This window comes from Pelodiscus sinensis, chromosome 4 (genome assembly GCF_052426305.1).
Source record: "Pelodiscus sinensis isolate ZL-2025 chromosome 4, ASM5242630v1, whole genome shotgun sequence".
NCBI lineage: Eukaryota > Metazoa > Chordata > Testudines > Trionychidae > Pelodiscus > Pelodiscus sinensis.
Window position 1 is genome coordinate 2,111,229 of NC_143055.1, and position 19,146 is coordinate 2,130,374.

At 51.9% G+C, this 19,146-nt stretch overlaps 1 protein-coding gene and 2 long non-coding RNA genes across 3 annotated transcripts in view; all 3 read right to left on the reverse strand.

Annotated features, from left to right (window-relative positions):
* Positions 1–4,127: 4,127 nt before the first annotated feature.
* Positions 4,128–4,865, reverse strand: LOC149524475 (uncharacterized). The gene is made up of 2 exons (XR_016349361.1): positions 4,705–4,865; positions 4,128–4,534 (listed from the first exon to the last, which is right to left on the reverse strand). It is a non-coding gene; the product is annotated as an uncharacterized LOC149524475 (long non-coding RNA).
* A 3,322-nt stretch (positions 4,866–8,187) lies between these two features.
* LOC142829725 (C-type lectin domain family 4 member K-like) overlaps positions 8,188–19,146 on the reverse strand; it is a 197,788-nt gene continuing 186,829 nt past the window's right edge. The window contains exon 6 of the mRNA XM_089777712.1: positions 8,188–8,492. Within this exon, the coding sequence (XP_089633838.1) occupies positions 8,203–8,492 (290 nt within the window). The 3' untranslated portion in view covers positions 8,188–8,202. The remainder of the gene's footprint in view (positions 8,493–19,146) is intronic.
* LOC149524476 (uncharacterized) lies at positions 8,715–12,356 on the reverse strand. Its single transcript, XR_016349360.1, has 3 exons — positions 12,239–12,356; positions 11,519–11,623; positions 8,715–9,342 (listed from the first exon to the last, which is right to left on the reverse strand). It is a non-coding gene; the product is annotated as an uncharacterized LOC149524476 (long non-coding RNA).

Consider the following 19,146-nt stretch of genomic DNA (forward strand, 5'->3'; position numbering starts at 1 on the left):
TCCTGCATGGACAGGTGACCTGCTCATGTGCCAAACCGCATCTTGGGACGTACTTTTAGGGAGGAGAACAAGGAGAGCCCCTCCACGTGGCCGAGGACACAAAAGGGTCCTGGAGATGCCTCTGCTTGGCCTTCAGTCCTGCTTCTCACCCCTGGAGGGTCTAAGGGGACTGCTCGTGTGACTTCTTGCTGGCCAGAGTGGTGGAACAGAAGTGCTCTGTGCGACTCGTTTGGTGCCTTGTAGAGGGGGACCCCAGTCTTGGGCTGTAAGCAGCCCTGGTTCTCAGCAATTCACCCTGATTCGACCCTCTCAGCGGTGCCCCCACAAACAGGGCTGGCGTTAGGCCGATTCGGCCGATTCCCCGGAATGGAGCCCTGCACCTAAGGGGGCCCTGCTCCTCAGGCGTGAGGCACATGTGCAGGCCCCCGGGCGTGTGGTGCATGCGCTGTGCCGCGCCAGGTGCTGCGCATGCGTGCTGTGCCCCTGGAATCGGGCCCCGTGCTTGTTAAAGCCGGCCCTGCCCACAAACCCTTATTGTTACAGGATCACTAAAACCCATGGGTGGAGGCAAAGGTTTTGGTCTGGGGTCCGGTCTGGATGTGAGAGCACAGGACAGCACCTCTGTGCAGGCAGCTACAAAGACAATCCCTTGAAGTCCATGGCTAGGAAGGAGCATTATGCAAAATTCCCATTGTGTGTCGACATAAAGTCTCCGGAAAGCTCCATGAAATTCAAGCCATCGTCTGTTCCCGGCTCCGTCACTGACCGGCTGAGGGACCTTCAGCAAGTCGTTCTCCTGCTCTGTGCCTTGTTTTCCCGTCTGTAAAATGGGGGTGATGATACTGCGCACTGCTGGGAAGGCCGTTGAGAGCGGCTGAGGGAAAGCACTATCCAAGGGCTGGTTAGCTTTCCTATTCCGGCTCCTGGCAAGGAGAATCCGTAGGCAGCCCCTCCTGGGTGGCTACAGCAATGTGCAATAGCCCAGCACACCACTAGGTGTCACGAGACCCCAGCTATCCTTCAGCTGCTGGACAGGCTGCAGGAGGAAAGTCCCTGTAACGCTGGACCTATTGGAACCACCACGGGCAGAAGGGTAACTAGTAGCCTGGGCAATGGAGAACGGAGCGAGCTACTCCAGGGGCTGCCCCCTGTGCCTGACCAGGCCGGGTCTGGGCACCACTGAGGGCGTCCGCTCAGGGCAAATTGCTGAAAACCAGGGCTCCTTACAGCACTCGACTGGAGACCTTTCCCAAAAAGGCCACAGACCAGTCACACTGAGCACTCCAGCTGCCAATCTGGCCAGCAGGAAACCTCACGAGCAAAATCCTTCAGACACCCCAGCTCTCCCTGAGCCACAATCAGCCCCGGGCCTAACACACGGGTGAGGGGTTCTAGTACCCAATCTCACCTACCTCGGACGGGTTCCTGGAGCCTTACTAATTAGCACAGTCACTGATTGGACGTTCCTTCCCATTGCTCTGTCTAAGACAGAGACTCTTGCAGAAGAAGCACAAAGTATGTATTTATAACTCCACGTACAGATATTCTACAAGGACCTGAATGGCATATACCGAAGCAGTAGAACAGACGCTTTCATGTGACACCTCACATGGCCCCCTTTGTACATACTTTGCGGCAAGCCACTTTCCTATGGGTGCAGCAGCGATCTGGCTTCTCCCTTTTAAGATCCAGTAACGTGACACAGGCCCACACTCCAGGCTGCAGGAAAGTCCTCAAGAGGGTGAGTGCTCACACAGCATGCAAAAAAAGTGAGCTTGGTACCTGCAGTCCCCAGAGATGGCCAGCTTGCCACGTGAAAGATCCTCGTGTTCTCCAGCCTGCTCCATTGGGCTCATGGGTAGGCTGCTCTCTTGTGGAGGTGGTGTGTGAGAAATGGCCACCCCCTCCCTGCACAAAGCGGATTGGATAAGAGGGTATGCCAGTAAAGCAGAGAAGGACTCGGTTCCGTTTTGGGGTTGGCGTTCTGGTGCTGAGCCTTTCCATCCGAGGCCCCACCCCGACCCTGGAGCTGAACAGGATTAGCATCTGCGTTGTCCATCTGCCTTCACCGGGGAAGACCAAAGCTTCTGGCCGAGCGGGACAGGGTGGTGGGGGGCTACAGAGAACAGGAAGACAGGACTCATTAGCATGATAAACCCACTAGGGGACAACCCTAAGGGGATTTCTGTGGTCTAACCAGTCACACCAGTGTCTTCCCTGCATACTCTGCAGGGATACATAGAGGCCACAAGAAAAAGAAAAAGAAAAAGAAAAAGAAAAAGAAAAAGGCAGGGACTCTGATGTGGGGGGCTGGTGCCTCTTGGGTGAGTGTGGCTGCCGCCTCTTCTACACTACAGAGTTTTTCCGAAGAAACTTGAGTTACGTCTACACTGCTATCGTGTTCTTTCAAAAGAAAATCAAAAGAACAGAGGGGTTTGTCCAACAGTGGTAATCCGTGTTCTACGAGGAAGAAGCCTTGTAGACGTGGACAAGGGAGTTCGTTCGGAAGAAGAGGAAGGAGGAAAAAGCCCAGGTACTCTGGTGGCCACTCCACACAGAGCAATCACAGCTTACATGTGAGATAGCGTCCATTCGGTGTGAATGCTTTCTTTCGAAAAAGCAGCTCGCTTTTTTGATGCGCGGACGCTCTCTTTCGGAAGTGTTCTGAAAGATCTCTGCTGGAAAACCTTCTTCAGAAAGAAGCCTGCAGCTTAGACAAAGCCTGAAGCGTGTTGTGCAGTGCAGTCTTGGGGAGGAAGAACAGTAAAGCAGCTGATGCAGCTTCCTCTAAGTAGGATATTTTCCTGACTCCCTGCCAGCTGTTCAAATCTATTCCTTTGCCTCTTTGCACCTAGCAGTCAGTAAGAAGGCAGACAAGCCACCAGCTGATGCTCCCCTACTGGCAAACATGAGGCTTAGATTTTTAGATGCTAAAGGATTGGCTTGGGGTGATCTTGTGGGTAAGCTCTAAAGTGGAAAATGACCCGGGACCGTGGCTGGTCTTTTGGGACTGGGAGAACCTGTTCGGGGAAGGTTAGATTGGGTTCTACAGCCCCTCACCTGTGTGTTAGGTCTGGGGCTGATTGTGGCATAGAGAGAGCTGGAGTGTTTGAGGGATTTTGCTCACGAGGCTTCCTGCTGGCTGGATTGGCAGCTGAAGCTCGGTGTGACTGGTTTGTGGCCTATTTCGGAAAGGTCTCCAGTCAGGGATTGTAAGGAGCCCTGGATTTGAGTAATTCACCCTGAGTGGACACCCTCAGCGGTGCCCAGACCTGGCCCGATCCGTCACATCTCTTCTTCCTCCTGGGAGAAGTGTACAAGCTGTACCCCCATCTCACACTGAAACCTGAACTCCAGCAGCTAACCCAAACAAAACAACCACGTAAGGGAACTTTCCAAGAGCTGACTCAGATTAGGAGGAACCTTGAGGTCAGTTCTCAGTTCCTCTCCAGTCGTTCTGCCCTCTCAGATTTACAGTAATTGGCTCACCAGAGCTGACCCATGGTCCACGTAGCCCAGGTACCTGCCTCTGATGCTGGCCTTTTCTAGACGCTTCAGAGAAAGGTGCAAGAAACCCAATAATGGTTGGCCGATGTACCCAAGCGGTTTTAATCCCTCGTGGATCTCAGTCTGGCTGCAACACTTCCTCAGTGTCCTGAGCACCTGGCCTCGGGCCAGGTCTACACTGCTGCTTTTTTCGGTCAAAGGTACGCAAGCGCACTCCACCATTTGTGTACCTTTTCCTGATAGTTCTGTCAGAGGAGGCTTTTCTGAAATTTGGCCTGTCTACACTGGGCCAAATTTTGGAAAAACCTCCTCTTTTGGAAGAGCCCTTCTTCCTCGTGGCACAAGGAAGACAGGGGCTTCTGAAAGAGTGTGTCTGCACTTCCGTAAAAAATGTCGGAAGAGGAGGGGAGATTTGGCAGAGCGGAGACCAGAGAGGCTTCAGTTTCCATGGAAATATTCCTCTTGCTCCCCATAAGCCAAACACTCTGGGATTCCAGCTGTAGAGTAAAATGGAGGGTTCTATCTATATACAGATTTCTATATTTATAGAATATATATGTATTTCTACATCTTTCTGCATCTGATTTTCAAGGTGCAAAAACAAAATAGAAATTCTAGTGGAAGGCAGCAAATTATTATTTATTGAATGATTTTGAAGTAGTAACTCCATGGTCCAAGTAGTTTATTTACTGACAGACCTGGAAACATACAAATTAGAGACCCATTCATGCCGGGCAGCAGGAGACCAGTGTCTCTGCTACAGCCAGAAAGAACGACAAAGCACATGGAAAATAATGAGATGAAACAAAATAGCCCCCCTTCTCCACTGGACTCAACATCCAGGGTCACCCCCACCCCACAGCCCTAAGTTCCACCCCAAACAAACCGCGCATGAAAAAGAAGAGGAGAGAAGGAGGAGGACGATGTCTTTGCTCTGCGTGTGGCCAGGGCAGCATCAGGGAGGATGGTGCGGTGCTGTCAGCGCTCACAAACGAACACCCAAGTCACGAGGCTTTGCTCCTGCTTGCTAGAGGACCCAGATGAGATCATATTACATATATGTGCATAATGCTGCAGAGACCTCAGAGATATTCCAAGAATTCCAGTTCATTAATTATCTGCCCTCTGCCTTCGCTCCAAAAAAACTTTGGCTCCTGGAGTTTGGGGGAAGAGGGAGCTCATCTGTTCTCCTCATACCTTCAGCAGGTGATATTGCGCATCACCTCCTGTCCATAGGCCTGCTTACAAATCCACCGAAAATGGAGAGTGCAAGGGGCGTCGTTCCACAAAGTCTGGTTCCGTATGCGGATGTGAGCACAGTCTTCACTGCCTCCATTGTTGTTAGGCTCACCGGGCAACCAGAACCTGCAGAGCAGAGTGTTACTGTCTCAGAAGAACCCCTGCCACGTTCTGACCTTGGTTCTGTTGCATGGACTCTGTAGTTAGCAGGGGACCAAGACCCCCAGAAAAGACTCAGCAAAGTGATGGAAAGAGAGGGCAGCGGTGTCATGTTATTGGATTTTGAGGGGAGCAGCGGGGTCACTGTTGCACCCATGGGGGAAGTGTTTGCCTCAAAAGTCGGTAAAAAGGGGGCTATGTGAGGTGTCAAACAAACGCTTACTTTCTACTGGTTCTGTATGCGCTCTTCATAGATCTGTATAATGTCTGTGTGTGGAGTTAGGAATCTGTACTCTGTATGGTACAGAGGAATCTAGGGGTTATAGTGGACCACAAGTTGAATCTGAGTCAGCAGTGTGATGCTGTTGCAAAGAAAGCAAACATGATTCTGGGCTGCATTAACAGGTGTGTTGTGAGCAAGACACAAGAAGTCATTATTCTGCTCTACTCTGCGCTGGTTAGGCCTCAGTTGGAGTATTGTGTCCAGTTCTGGGCACCGCATTTCAAGAAAGATGTGGAGAAATTGGAGAGGGTCCAGAGAAGAGCAACGAGAATGATTAAAGGTCTAGAGAACATGATCTATGAAGGAAGGCTGAAAGAATTGGGTTTGTTTAGTTTAGAAAAGAGAAGATTGAGGGGGGACATGATAGCAGTTTTCAGATATCTAAAAGGGTGTCATAAGGAGGAGGGAGAAAACTTGTTCATCTTAGCCTCTGAGGATAGAACAAGAAGCAATGGGCTTAAACTGCGGCAAGGGAGGTTTAGGTTGGACATTAGGAAAAGGTTCCTAACTGTCAGGGTGGTCAAACACTGGAATAAATTGCCCAGAGAGGTTGTGGAATCCCCATCTCTGGAGATATTTAAGAGCATGTTAGATAAATGTCTATCAGGGATGGTCTAGACAGTATTTGGTCCTGCCATGAGGGCAGGGGACTGGACTCAATGACTCTCCAGGTCCCTTCCAGTCCTAGTGTTCTATGATTCTATGGAGACTGGAAGTTTCTCTGTATGTGGTTGAGAAATGGGCTCGGCCTATGGACATGCTAATTAGCAAGGCTCCAGGGACAATAGGTCTCTTAAGCACCTGTGTATAGGCCCGGGGCCATCTGGGGCACGGATATTACTGGGGTGTCGGAGGGGTTTTGCTTGTGAGGCTTCAGGCAGGCAGCTGAAGCGCTCTGTGGGACTGGTGTGTGGCCTGTTTGGGAAGTTCTCCAGTCTGGGGGCTAGAGAGAGCCCTGAATTTGAGCAATTCGCCCTGAGCAGATGCCCTCAGCTGTGCCCAGACCCGGCCCTGCCCGTCATTGGCTTCTCCCTGCCCTGGTCATGGGCCTCAGCCCCAGACTCTGCGCTCAGTGCACCGGCTCCAGCTGGCTCCATTCATGCCCCGGCCCCTGCAGCCTGCCCCCCACAGCCTGGGTGCTGGAGCACCGTGCAGCCCAGGGAGAGCGCTGGACCTGGCCGCTCACTGCAGGCCAAGCTGGCTGGGTGGTGTTGGCTCGGAGCCAGCCCCTCAGCTGGTGTAAATCCAGGTGGTTCATTCAGGTCAATGGCGAGTCCCCAGGGAGGCTCTGGCCTCGCTCTCACTGGTACGGAGCACATGGTGCGTGTCTGGGCGCCGCTCTGAGCAAAGGGGCGTGCGAGGAATTCCTGTTGGGGCAATGCCCAGAAGCCTCCCTCAGGATCGGGCCCCCTGTGCTGGGGGCTGCACAGACTCAAGGGGCCGAACAGACGCTGCTGAAAGAGCTTGTGACGAGACATTAACACGGGATCAGTCTCCATGTTACTCACCCCTTGCTGGCGTCTGCTCTGTATTCTGAGCCGTCCACCCAGCGCCAGCGGCCTTCAGTGCCCTGGTCGGTGAGTCCAATCCAGTAGGACTGTCCGTCCGTCTCGTTGGAGAGGAACTCCTGCCCAACACAGATCCCAGCATGGTCAGGCCACCCAAGACAGGCTGCAGGGGCAGGCGCAGCTGCCAGGGCTGAACAGGCTGGGGAGGGGAATGGGCATCTGGGGTTGTGAGCTGGGCACTGGTCAGCGGTAGACATAGTGACTAGCTGTCACATTACTGAATTTGAGTGAGGCAGCCAGATCACTGCTGCACCTATGGGGGATGTGGGAGGGTAGCTGGTCCCAAAAGTCGTATATAGGGGGCCATGTGAGATGTCAAATAGAAGCTTACTGTCTGATAATTTCATATATGATATTCATGTAAATGTGTAATGTCTGCGTGGGAAGTTATAAGTATGTACTTTGTGCGAGTATTAAATATTTCTCTGTGTGTGGTTGAACAATGGGCAGAGCTCGGCCTATGGACACGCTAATTAGCGAGGCTCTGTGGGCCAATAGCACTCAATGGGCCAAGGACACACCTCGGGAATGAGGAATGACACCTGAGGGCTGCCAGCAGGGGACACAGGGATAGGCCGCTGGCCAGGTGACCTGCTGCAGCCAAGAAGAGACCAGGAAGGAGGGATAAATTTGCCTTGTGGCCGTCTCCATTTTGGACTCAGCTCAGCCCTTCACCCCAGAGGCAGTAGTGCAGGGATCGAAGAGCCGGAAAGAACTGTGGACCCATCCTAACTTAGGATGTGCAACAAGGACTTTTAAGCCAACAGCTGTAACATCTCTGCTAGAGCCTGCATTGAGAACTGGGAGATTCGATGCATGTAATGTACTATCCTTTAACTACCTCACTCTCCTGCTTTTCTTTCTTGTAGCAATAAACTTTTAGTTGTTAGATGCCAAAGGACTGGCTCAGCGTGATTTGTAGGTAAGGTCCAGAGGGTAAATTGACAAGGGATCTGTGGCTGGTTTCTTGGAACCGGACAGAACTTGTTCGGGGTAGGTGGGATTGGGTGCTAGGACCCCCCACCTGTGTATGAGGCCCGGGGCCTTCTCGGGCACGGATATTGCTGGGGTGTCAGAGGGGTTTTGCTCGTGAGGCTTCAGGCAGGCAGCTGAAGTGCTCCGTGGGACTGGTTTGTTGCCTGTTTGGAGAGGTCACCAGTCTGGGGACTGTAAGGAGCCCTGAGTCTGAGCAATTCGCCCTGAGCAGACGCCCTCAGCTGTGCCCAGCCCCAGCCCGGTCTGTCACACTAGCTGAGAGACAGTGAGGGAGTCCTGGAGTGTCTCTGGGTCTGAGTCTGTGTATCTGCATGGGGTAACCACGGCAACCTGTCCCAAAGAAACGAGCCAGACCCCAAATCTGCCCCTTCCTCCCAGATTCTGGGGTGTCCAGGCCTGGATCCTTGCCTCTGCCCATCTCTGCTTCTCAACTGAGGGTGGATCCCTGCCTCAGGTTCTGGGGTTGGGCATCCTCACCCAGAGTTTGCCACAAGGCACGTCCCAGGTTTGCAGCATCCTGCCACCTGCTCCTGGCATTAAACCAGGCCCTGGCCCACGGTCTGAGCCCCGGGAGGGTGCTGCACTCACCTGCTCCCCTGGGGACAAGACGGAGGTCAGGTGTGAGCCCTGAGACACACAGAACTGCTGGGCTTCGAACCACGACTTCTCTTCTTGGGAGAAGTAATAGAGGTTCCCACCGTGACCCCTCCAGCCTGCAGAGAGCTTTGTCCAGAGGACCCCTGGGAGCAGAGACTGGGGTTAGACACCTGGGCTAGTCACAGGGACACCCGCAGGGAGCACAGGGCTTCTCCTGCTGCATTTCCCCTGCCCCTCGGATGCCCAGGCCCAGGGAGCATTGGAGCCTGATTCTCCAGCCGCTCAGTGAATCATGTCGGTGGCCGTAGGAAGGATCCCAGAGACGCTATAGAGAGCAGCCAGCCCAGGGTCCCTCCCCCAGCACGGAAATGCAGCTGTGTCTGGGCTAGAGCATGGGCTGGTCCCAGTGCAGAGCAGCACAGCTTTATTCGGAATGGGAAGACTCACAGCTTAGTTGAGCACTGGGGGGAACAGTGCTCAGGGACCATTAGTGGTCAGTGATGAAGGTCTCAGGTCTATTGCCCATTGGGTTCCCCCCACAGCCTGTAGGTTGGCGCTGGCCCAGGGACAGTTGTGAGCATAACCCCCCAGGCACTGAAAGGCCGATTTCTCTCTGCCTCTGCCTGGACTGGCCTAAAGCATCCAGCAAGAGCTGGTATCTGGGGGCTTCCATTAGGCTAACAAGGCCTAGGGTGTAATTGAACTCCACATGGTTCTCCGCAGGGTTGGCACATGCGTAGCTGCAGGTGGTTCCTAATGCAGGGGAATTTGGTGTTGGCGAAAGCCTGAAACTCTCGTTTACCCCTGTACTGACAGGAATTGGGGCTGGTCAGCACTGCGGCTCAGACTTACTGAAGGAATCCTGCGCTGCTCGCAGTGCTGCAGTGATGCTATCCAGACAGGTCTGGAGTTCTCTGTTCTCCGCACTGACATTTCCCAGCTCGGCTCTCAGCATCCGGACTCCTGCTTGCACTTCGCCCAGGAGCTGCAGCGCTGGGAGCAAGAACACGGGATTGGTGGGACGTGTTCTAGAGCAGCCCCTGCCGGCCTCGTTGGGTCAGGTTGTGACATTACTGAATTTCAATAGGAAAGTGCCGATCACTGTTTCACCCACTGCTGTGTGCTCCCCACGCTCTGTGCACGGTGGGCTGTGTGAGGTGTCTACGGGAAGGTTCTGTGTTGCTGGTTCTGTTTATGCTGCTCACATACAGGTCTGAGTCTGATCTGTGAAGCTGTGACTGTGGCCTCAGTACTTGTATGGTGAATGTTTGGTGTCCGGGAGGCAGCAGCAGGCATCACCCACCTACTGTGAGGGGTGGCGACCCAGGCATTAGCGATGCTTCATGGACAATGTTTAGTAAGTGTCACCAATAAACACCAGAGCAATTATGCTGCAAACTGGAAGACCAGCCGGTACCCCATTTCCCCTTGCCTAAAAAGGACCTGGTGATCATGTGATCAGCTCCATTTTGGGAGGTGTCATTGCACTGGAGGACAACGGATTTCTTTCTGCACGGGCAAAGTTAGAAAAGAATCCTGAGGGTTCCTCCATTTTTGTCTTCAATCTGCTCTTGACTTCAGAAGCATCCCTGCTATGGAGAGAGGGCCCGTAGGATCTGTTGACCCGTCCTAACCTTCAACTCCCTGCAGGGGGATTCCAAAGAGGATGGCGAGAGGCTGTTCTCTGCGGTGGCAGAACAAGGAACAATGGTCTCAAGTTGTAGTGGGGGAGGTCTAGGTTGGATATTAGAAAAAAACATTTCCCTGGGAGGGTGGTGAAGCCCTGGGATGGATTACAAAGGGGACGTGTTTTAAGACCCAGCTTGATAAAGCCCTGGCTGGGATGATTGAGTTGGGTTGGTCCTGCTTTGGGTGGGGGGCTGGAATCGATGACTCCCGAGGTCTCTGCCAGCGCTACGATTCTATGAGGTACTCCAGAGACTTTTAAGATAGCAGTCTATTGCACCTCTCTGAACAGCCTGAATCAAGAACTTGAGGACTCATGTGTGTAATGTGCTTTCTTTCACAATCCTACTCACAACCTTTGAACCTTTTCTTTCTTTCTTTCTTTCTTTCTTTCTTTCTTTCTTTCTTTCTTTCTTTCTTTCTTTCTTTCTTTTTCTTTCTTTCTTTCTTTCTTTCTTTCTTTCTTTCTTTCTTTCTTTCTTTCTTTTTCTTTCTCTTTCTTTCTTTCTTTCTTTCTTTCTTTCTTTCTTTCTTTCTTTCTTTCTTTCTTTCTTTCTTTCTTTCTTTCTTTCTTTAAATCTTTAAATCTTTAGATTTTAGACCCTAAAGGATTGGCACAGAGTGCTCGTTTGGGTAAGATCTGAGGTAAGAATTGACTTGGGACTGTGGCCGGTCCTTGGGGCTGGGAGAATCTGTTCAGAGTTGGTGAGATTGGCTTTCATAACCTCTCATCTTGTAAGGTTGTGGAGGTGGGGGATGGGTTATAACCTCTCCACTGTGTGAGGTGGGGCTGGGTGGGCGCAGGGAACACTGGGGTGTCTCAGGGGATTGCTTGTGAGGCTTCTTGCTGGCTGCTGAGGTGCTCTGTGTGGTTGGTTTGGTGCCTTCTAGAGGACGACCCAAGTCTTGGGCTGTAAGTAACCCTGGTTCCCATCAATGTGCCCAGGGAAGTGACAGCTCCAGAACCAGACTGTGATCTCTCTGCACATGGCTGGGGCTGCCCCCCGCTCTGCAGCCCTCAGAATCCCCTGGCTGCTGTTTCACACTCAGGACACGCCTGCTCCCAGCGACAGAAACCGAAGCAGGGCCCAGAACCTGCCTGAGTGCAAAGCTCCTGGTAAGAGCCGTGTGGTTAGATGCAAACTGGCCCTGCTCCAAGCCCTGCTCCGAGCTGATGGGCGGCACTGAGCTGGCTCTGATCCTGCCTTTCCCGTCCCTGCGGCCTGGTCGACACCGCAGCGCCCGTACGGCTCCAGCAGCTCTCACGCACCCGCTGCCTGGGCTGTGAGGCTGCCCCCTGCAGTGCAGACACCCCTGTGCCCTCCCGGTGCCTCCATTCCCCTCTGAGCAATGGGCTCTCTCTCTCCCAAGGCGCCGGGAGGAGAAATGATCGAAGAGCGCCAGGTGCCCAGAGGCACAGTGATGGGCCCAGGGGAGTCCCCATGCTCGAGAAGGCAGCAAGCGCACACCCGGCCCCACTCACCGGCCAGCTCCTTCGAGGTGTCCACGGTGCTGTTGGGCTGCAGAGAGACTCTGATTTTGTGAGCTGCTTCTTTGACATCTCGTAGGTTTTTCTGCCCCTGGAAATCTAGGATCACATGGCCCTGGGGTCAGTGGTGCTTCGCTCGCAGCGAAAGATAACAGACTCTCGCAGTGCGGCGGATGATTTGCTCGTTAGTCGAGATGAGATTTTTATTGTCCGTGGGACTCAAGCACCAGAACTGGGAAGCATCTGCCATTTAGGCTGACACCCGAATTGGGCAGGGGGGTGCCCTGGAATATTCCCTGAGTGCCCCCTCCCCGCAAGTACCAGTGCCCCATGAGTTGCCCATGGCTCCCCATTCCCTTTGTGGTGACTGCAGCCCCAGACACACTCCAAGAGAGCAGCCCTGTGCTCCCCTGAACACAGGCCCTCGCACGCAGGTCCTCTGTGTTTTCCCCTCCCCGGCTGCAAACCAGCCCAACCTAGCCCTGAGTATCTACAGGAACATGCCACGGACACCCACAAATCTCCCCTGCCCAGCAAGTGGGTGTATGCAGAGCACTAGGAGTTGACTGATCTGGGGGGACCCCGCACCCGAGGGGACGCTGCAGAGAACTGGGCCCCTTCCCTCGGCCCCTCCACTCACACAAACGTTACGGCCGTTAGGTTTGTCTTTCGAACAAGGACACGGAGTCAAACCCTGCACCGGGGGCGACTTACACAGGACGGTCACTGCAACGAGGGAGGCGCCCAGAGCCAGGCTCAGAACAACGAGCAGGGAGCAGAGGGTGTTCGTGGATTTGCCAGGCGGCGCAGCGGGCGTGTCAGGGCGTTTGCCTAGTGGGGGACAAAGAGGAATGTTTCCATGGACGCGGGAGCCCATCTTGGCTCTGCCCTGCCAGGTCTCCCCTCCTGGTGAGGAGTCAGCCCAGTCGGTGGGAGGCCAAAGCCGCAGTGCCCTCACGTAGCTGGGACTGAGGCCAGGGGCTCAGGGCACTTTGAGGAAGCCTTTTGAGGCATGCATCTGACGAAGTGGGTCTTTGCCCACGAAAGCTTATGCTCCTACACTTCAGTTAGTCTATAAGGTGCCACAGGACTCCTCGTCGCTTTTGAGGAAGCCTGGCAGTTAGACAGAGATCCACGGGGGAGTAAAAACCCTGCGGGGGCATCAGCCACCCACTAACTGCCTGGGCTGAGGCATAACTGCCCGGTGCCGGGGTATCTCGCTCCTTTCTCTGGGGCATCCGCACAGGCCAGCATCAGAGGCAGGTGACTGGGAAGGAAGGACGTGTGGCAAGGATGTGCCCACTCTGCCACTCTGAGTGCAGAAGGAGACGGCCCCACTGGAGAGCTTAATACCCTGCCTCTGTAGGCTCTGCTTAAAAATAAACTCCCCAAGGTCACCGATTGCCTGGCCTGGGGAGACAGGCTGCCACCATCAAATGACCCAGGAGGAGGCATCTGACTTCTTCCAGAAGTGGGCCCCCAAGCTCCTTTACCACAAGAGAGCTTGGAGAAAACATGCCGCAGCCTCTGGTAGCCGACCACTCAGAACTCCTGCTACCTTCCGGGACACAAGAATCAAACCATCGCCTTAAAAAAGGTGATTTTATTTAGAAAATGAAAAGATCGACTTGGCAAAGCAGACTTGGTTGCTAGGTGTTATCGAGCAACGGAGAAAAGAACAGATTAAAGCACAGAGAAAATGGTACCCTGGACTACAGCTTAAAATGAATTGTATGGGGGAAGCACATGGACTTAGCACAGGCAGGAGCGGCCTGAGACGAGCAGCCAGCAACTGGTGCCCTAGGCGTAATGCGCGATCGGCGTGCAATCGGCGCCCCTGCCTGCAAAGCCGTCAATGGCAGTTTATCTTGGTACAAAGGCGACCGCCTAGGATGCCTTTATTGACGGGCTGCCACTGAGCACAGGGAAGTTTAACCAAATAACAAAACAAAGAAAACAAAGAAAATAACCTGATTGCGACTAAATAGACATTTTTTTATTTACTTACAATCTGTGCTTCAAGGTCCAGTCCATTTCCATGCCCACTATGCTTTGTAGGCATGGTAGTTCTGCCTGGTTCAATTCATCTTGTTTCCCCAGCTCCTAGCTTAATACTCCCACAAAGAAAACAGCAGGCAGGCGTATCTAATGATTCAGATTTTAACACTCTCCCACTGGCCCTTCTGGCTCCTGCCAACACCCTGTAGCTACCTCAGTTTAACCCTTTGGTCACTGAATGTGGCCAGCATTCTTCCTATCCAGCACAGCCTGCAAATCTTGAAGGGCAGAACCAGTGCAGAGGAACTGAGAACTGACCCCAAGGTTCCTCCTAAGCCCTGGCGAAGTCCCCTCACGAGTTGGCTTGGTTTGGGTAACAAGCTGGCTTCTGTGTGAGATGGGAGCCCAGTTTGCAAGCCCTGCGGGGAGCCAGGGGAGATCAAGGCCCAGACCAAACCCCTCTTGCCCACTGCACATGCTGCTGCTGCTGCCCCGGGTCTAAAGCTGACCAAGAGCAGGGCTGAGTTGTGGGTCTGTTCTCCCAGGTCAGCCAGTGCCAAGTGGTGGGAGTCCAGAGAACAGGGCAGGTGGCCTGAAGGATTCGGCGTGTGAGCTCCTTACCGGGAAGCCGGAGTTGTTCTTTTCCAGTATCCACATTCATATAAATAGCTTCGTTCTCCATTCTCCGTCCGTGCCCGTGAGCTGAGCTTGATAAATGCTTTCTGTTAAGCAGGTGTTTCGCAGCGGCTGGTTAACACATTTGAAGCTGCCCAGACACACAACGGACAGCGAGTTCTTTAATTGGCAGGGCAAAAAGCCTCAGACCACAGCGTGTAAGGCTGGGCTTCCGTACATCCTCTGAATGAATTGCAAGAGAGAGAAGCCAGGCTGCCTGCTAGTCAAATGGCCTGAGACCCCATATTCTATCCAACCTGCTCTTAAATATCTCCAGTGATGGAGAGTCCACAACCACCCTAGGCAATTTACTCCAGTGTTTCACCACCCTGACAGTTAGGAAGTTTTTCCTGATGTCCAACCTAAACCTCCCTTGCTGCACTTTAAGCCTGTTGCTTCTTGTCCTATCCTCAGAGGCCAAGGAGAACAATTTCCCCCTCTCCTCCTTGTGACACCCTTTTAGATTCCTGAAAACTGCTATTGTATCCCTTCTCAGTCTTCTCTTTTCCAAACTAAACAAGCCCAGTTCCTCCAGTCTTCCCTCATAGCTCATGGTTTCTAGACCTTTCATCATTTTGGTTGCTCTTCTCTGGCCCTTCTCCAACTTCTCCACATCTTTTTTGAAATGTGAGAGCTGGACACAACACTCTAATTGCGACCTATTCAGCGCAGTGTAGAGCAGAAGAATGACTTCTTGTGTCTTGCTCACAGCACTCCTGTTCATGCCTCCGACAGTTACGTTTGCTTTTTTTGCAACAGCATCACACTGTTGACTCCTATTTAGCTTGTGGTCCACTATAACCCCTAGATCCCTTTCTTCAGGGCTCCTTCCTAGACAATTAGTGGATTATTGAATAACTATGTTGTGATGTAAATGCAAAGTTATTATTTATGATGTTTCTTTATCATGAGGTCTTATGAAGTTGTTAATTAAATTAATTTCTTTTGGGACTGGAGTGTGGCGAGGCTGAGCTTCTGGAATCATAGAGTCCTAGGATGGAAGAGACCTCCGGAGGTCATCGAGTCCAACCCCCTGCCCAAAGCAGGACCAATCCTTTCCGGAATCCTTGCTGAAAATCCGAAGGCTCTGAGTTCTGGGTCTCCAGGTAACTTTCCATGGGGGTTGGGGTTTTTCTTGTGACACTGAAGAAGGGCAAGTTAGCCAACTCTCGCCCATCCAATGGTGATACCACATCACATCGCTAGCTCATATCTAATGAGCTACCTGTTGTTTTCTGCCCAGGGTCCACCAATTTTTAAGGCCAAAAATGCTTGTTCGGGTCATCTGGTCTGACTTCCTGTCCAGCACAGACCAGAGACCCTCCCCTGTGGTTCCTCCATCCAGCCCCAGACACCCTGTTCAGATACAGCAGGTGTGTTAGAAGGAGTCATCCATTCTGGATTAAAAACTCTCCAGGTAAGTTGATCCAATGGTGACTTACCTTCCTTTTACAGGCGGTGCTCTATTTCTAGTCTGAATTCATCTAGTACATCCATAAATCTAGCAATACACGCTATTCCTTCATTTGGCCCTGAAATCCTTGACAGTATCTCAGCTACTGTGTGCGGCTGTGCAGTAAAAACAGCTAGAGGTACAAATGGGAAGGTGTCACATTATTGGATTGTGAGATGACCATACAAATCATTGTTGCAACCACTGTTCTATGTTTGCCCCAAACCCTGTACACAGTGAGCCAAGTGAGGTGTCTATAGAAAGCTCTTGATTCACTGATTCTGTTTATGTTCCTCATATGCCTGTATCATTTTGTATGTGAAGTGACGAGTCTTGACTTTGTTCTTGTTCTTTCACATTTGCCTCTGGGAAACACCAAGAGGAGGCTTGGCCAGCCCATTGTGAGTAGGGCTGGATTTTTACTTATTACACAAAATAAATAAGATTCTGAAGGTTCTATAAATGCAAAAAAATTGCAAGTCTTAGTTACATCCTCACCTATATACATGTAGGTCTGCAAATGTAAAACCTTATTACTTCCATTTTCAGAGTCCTTTCTGTTAAAATAATACACAATTTTGGTGAGGCCACAGGACTTCTTAAGCTTGATGTAGTTTGGGGCCTGAGCATGTGTGAATCAAGCTCTGGGGAGAAGACTGTTAATCAAGTGAGTAGCAGCACTTGACTGACAATGCACCTTGGGTGGTACCAATCCACAGCTGGTGAGCTGTTCTGTGAACATTCGAACCAGCAGGGGAGTAATGGTGTCTGCCTAAACAGGACCGAATCCTGCATGGGCAGGTGACTTGCTCATGTACCAAACTCCATCGTGGGACATACTTTTACAGCACGAGAACAATGGGATTCCCTCCACATGGGCCAGGGTATAAAAAGGGCCCTGAAGTTTCCTCCCTTTGTCTACCTTCTGACTCATCACTTCATGAGCATCTTTGCTGTGCACTGAAACCTGAAAGGACTGAAGACCCATCCTAACAGTGAATGTGTTCCAGGGTACGTCTACACTACAACGTTAATTCGAACTACCTTAGTTCGAATTAGTTAATTCGAACTAAGCTAATTCGAACTAACGCGTCTAGAACTAAAAACTAGTTTGAATTAGCGTTTTGCTAATTCGAACTAGCAAGTCCACATTGAGTGGACTCTGAACAGGGCTTAAGGATGGCCGGAAGCAGTGCCGGCAGGGCATCAGAGGAGGACTTAGAGCGTGGAGATGCTGTCTCAGGCTAGCCGAGGGCTGCACTTAAAGGGTCCCGACCCGCACCCCGGACACACAGTTCTAAGGGGTGCCCTGCTTGCAAGGAAGTTCTGGCTTGGAGTGCCCGGAGTACCCACACTGGGCACATCACACCACTCGGCCATCAGCCGGGCTGCACTTGCCGCAGGCTGCCATCTGGGGAGAGGTGGCAATTGGGGGGCTGCAGGAGAGCTTCCAGCCCCAGAAGCACGCAGAGCCAGCCCAGTCCTCCCTATCAGGGGCTCGTACCCCATTCCTCCCTCACCTCCTTCCACTTACCCTTCCCTAGCCCCCTTCTTATTGATGTACAAAATAAAGATAATGTTTCTTCCAACATTGACTCTGTCTTTATTGAACAAAACTGGGGGAGACTGGGAAAAGGAGGTGGGAGAGGGGAAGAGAAAGGCTGGGAGAGGGGAGGGCAACTAACATGATCAGGGGTTGAGAACAGGTCCCAGATGAAGAGAGGCTACAGAGACTGGGACTGTTCAGCTTAGAAAAGAGGAGATGGAGGGGGGACAGAATAGAGGTCTCTAAAAGCAGGGGTTGGGTGGAGAGGATGCATTCAGAAAAGTTCTTCATGAGTTCCCCTAAAGAAGGACTAGAGGACACCAAAGGAAAGGAATGGGTAGCAGGCTTCAAACTAGTAAGAGAAAGTTGTTCTTGACAAAGCAAATAGTTAACCTGTGGAACTCCTTGCTGCAGGAGGCTGTGAAGGCTACAACTAGAACAGAGTTTAAAGGGAAGTGAGACAGGCTACTGGGCTAGATGGACCTTTGGTCTGACCCAGGATGGCCATTGTAAGCTCAGGGCTCAGGGTCGGGGGGTCTCAGTGGACCCCCTTGATTTTCATGCACACCTGCTCCTGTGTGGCCAGGCTGGCAGCTCTCCTGCCCTAGACGGCCACTTTCCTGTGCCTAGTGCGGAGAATGTGGACGAGGTCCACGATGTCCGCACTAGCCCAGGAAGGTGCCCACCTCTTGCGGTCCAGGGCAAGCTCCCGGGAGCCGCCAGCCTGGTCCCGGGAAGAGGGGGTGGGCTGGGGGACATCGGGTGGGTGGCTCTGTTCCGTGCCAGGTGCAGGGTCTGCTGGCTGGGTGCTGGCAGGCTTGCACCTGGCATGGGCACTGTAGCCAGCCCGTGACCCTTTAAGGGGTCCGGGGCCAGGAAGAGGGCATAGAGTTTCCCTGGTGTTGGCCAGAGTGGCCACCAGGGAAACCTGGGGAGGGCTAGCCTCCCACTAGTTCGAATTAAGGGGCTACACACCCCTTAATTCGAACTAGCTAGTTCGAACTAGGCTTAATCCTCGTAAAATGAGGTTTACCTAGTTCGAACTAAGCGCTCCGCTAGTTCGATTCAAATTCGAACTAGTGGAGAGCTAGTATAGCGCCTATTAAAGTTAGTTCGAACTAACGTCCGTTAGTTCGAACTAACTTTGTAGTGTAGACATACCCCCAGAGACTTGAATTAAGACAGCAGATTGTCCCATCTCTGCTACAAGCCTGCACCAAAAACCTTGCAACTGGTGTGTGTCATTTGGTGTCTTTAACAATTATGCTCTCAACATTTTCTTTCTTTCTTTCTTTCTTTCTTTCTTTCTTTCTTTCTTTCTTTCTTTCTTTCTTTCTTTCTTTCTTTCTTTCTTTCTTTAATAAGCCTTTGGATTTTACATCCTAAAACAGGGCTACTGAACATGCAGCCTGCAGCTTGTCTGTTTGCGGCCTGCAGTGCGGTTGGGTTAACGTGGGGCTAGCAAAAAAGTAGTCATTATAATGGTCTTCTATTGAGATGTGATTTAATAGTTCAATTCCTGGACTGTCATTGCTCAGTATAAGTGCCTTCATATGGGTGGAAATCGGGTGACTATTGCATTTTATTAATATCAGCAGAGCTGACTTAAATGAGACCTGTGTGTTGTGTCGTCTTACCTTAACCTTTGTATTCATGCTGTCAGTGTGAAAGAAGCTATTTGCATATATATTTGCATGTCTATGCTGCAACCACACTTAAGTTGCTGCCCTCGGCATGTGCTTTGAGTGTCATTGTGGCCCCTGGGGCTTCCAAAGTTGAGTAGCCCTGTCCTAAAAGATTGGCACAGCGGTCTTCTTTAAAAAGGGGATTCCTTTTGTAACTCCCACTGCTGCAAACTGCACTTGGGAATCTGAAAATCAGCCCAATTCTTTGGGACTTTGACTCCCCCAGCAGGAATACAGATTCTGCAACCAGAAGTTAGCTGGCCAT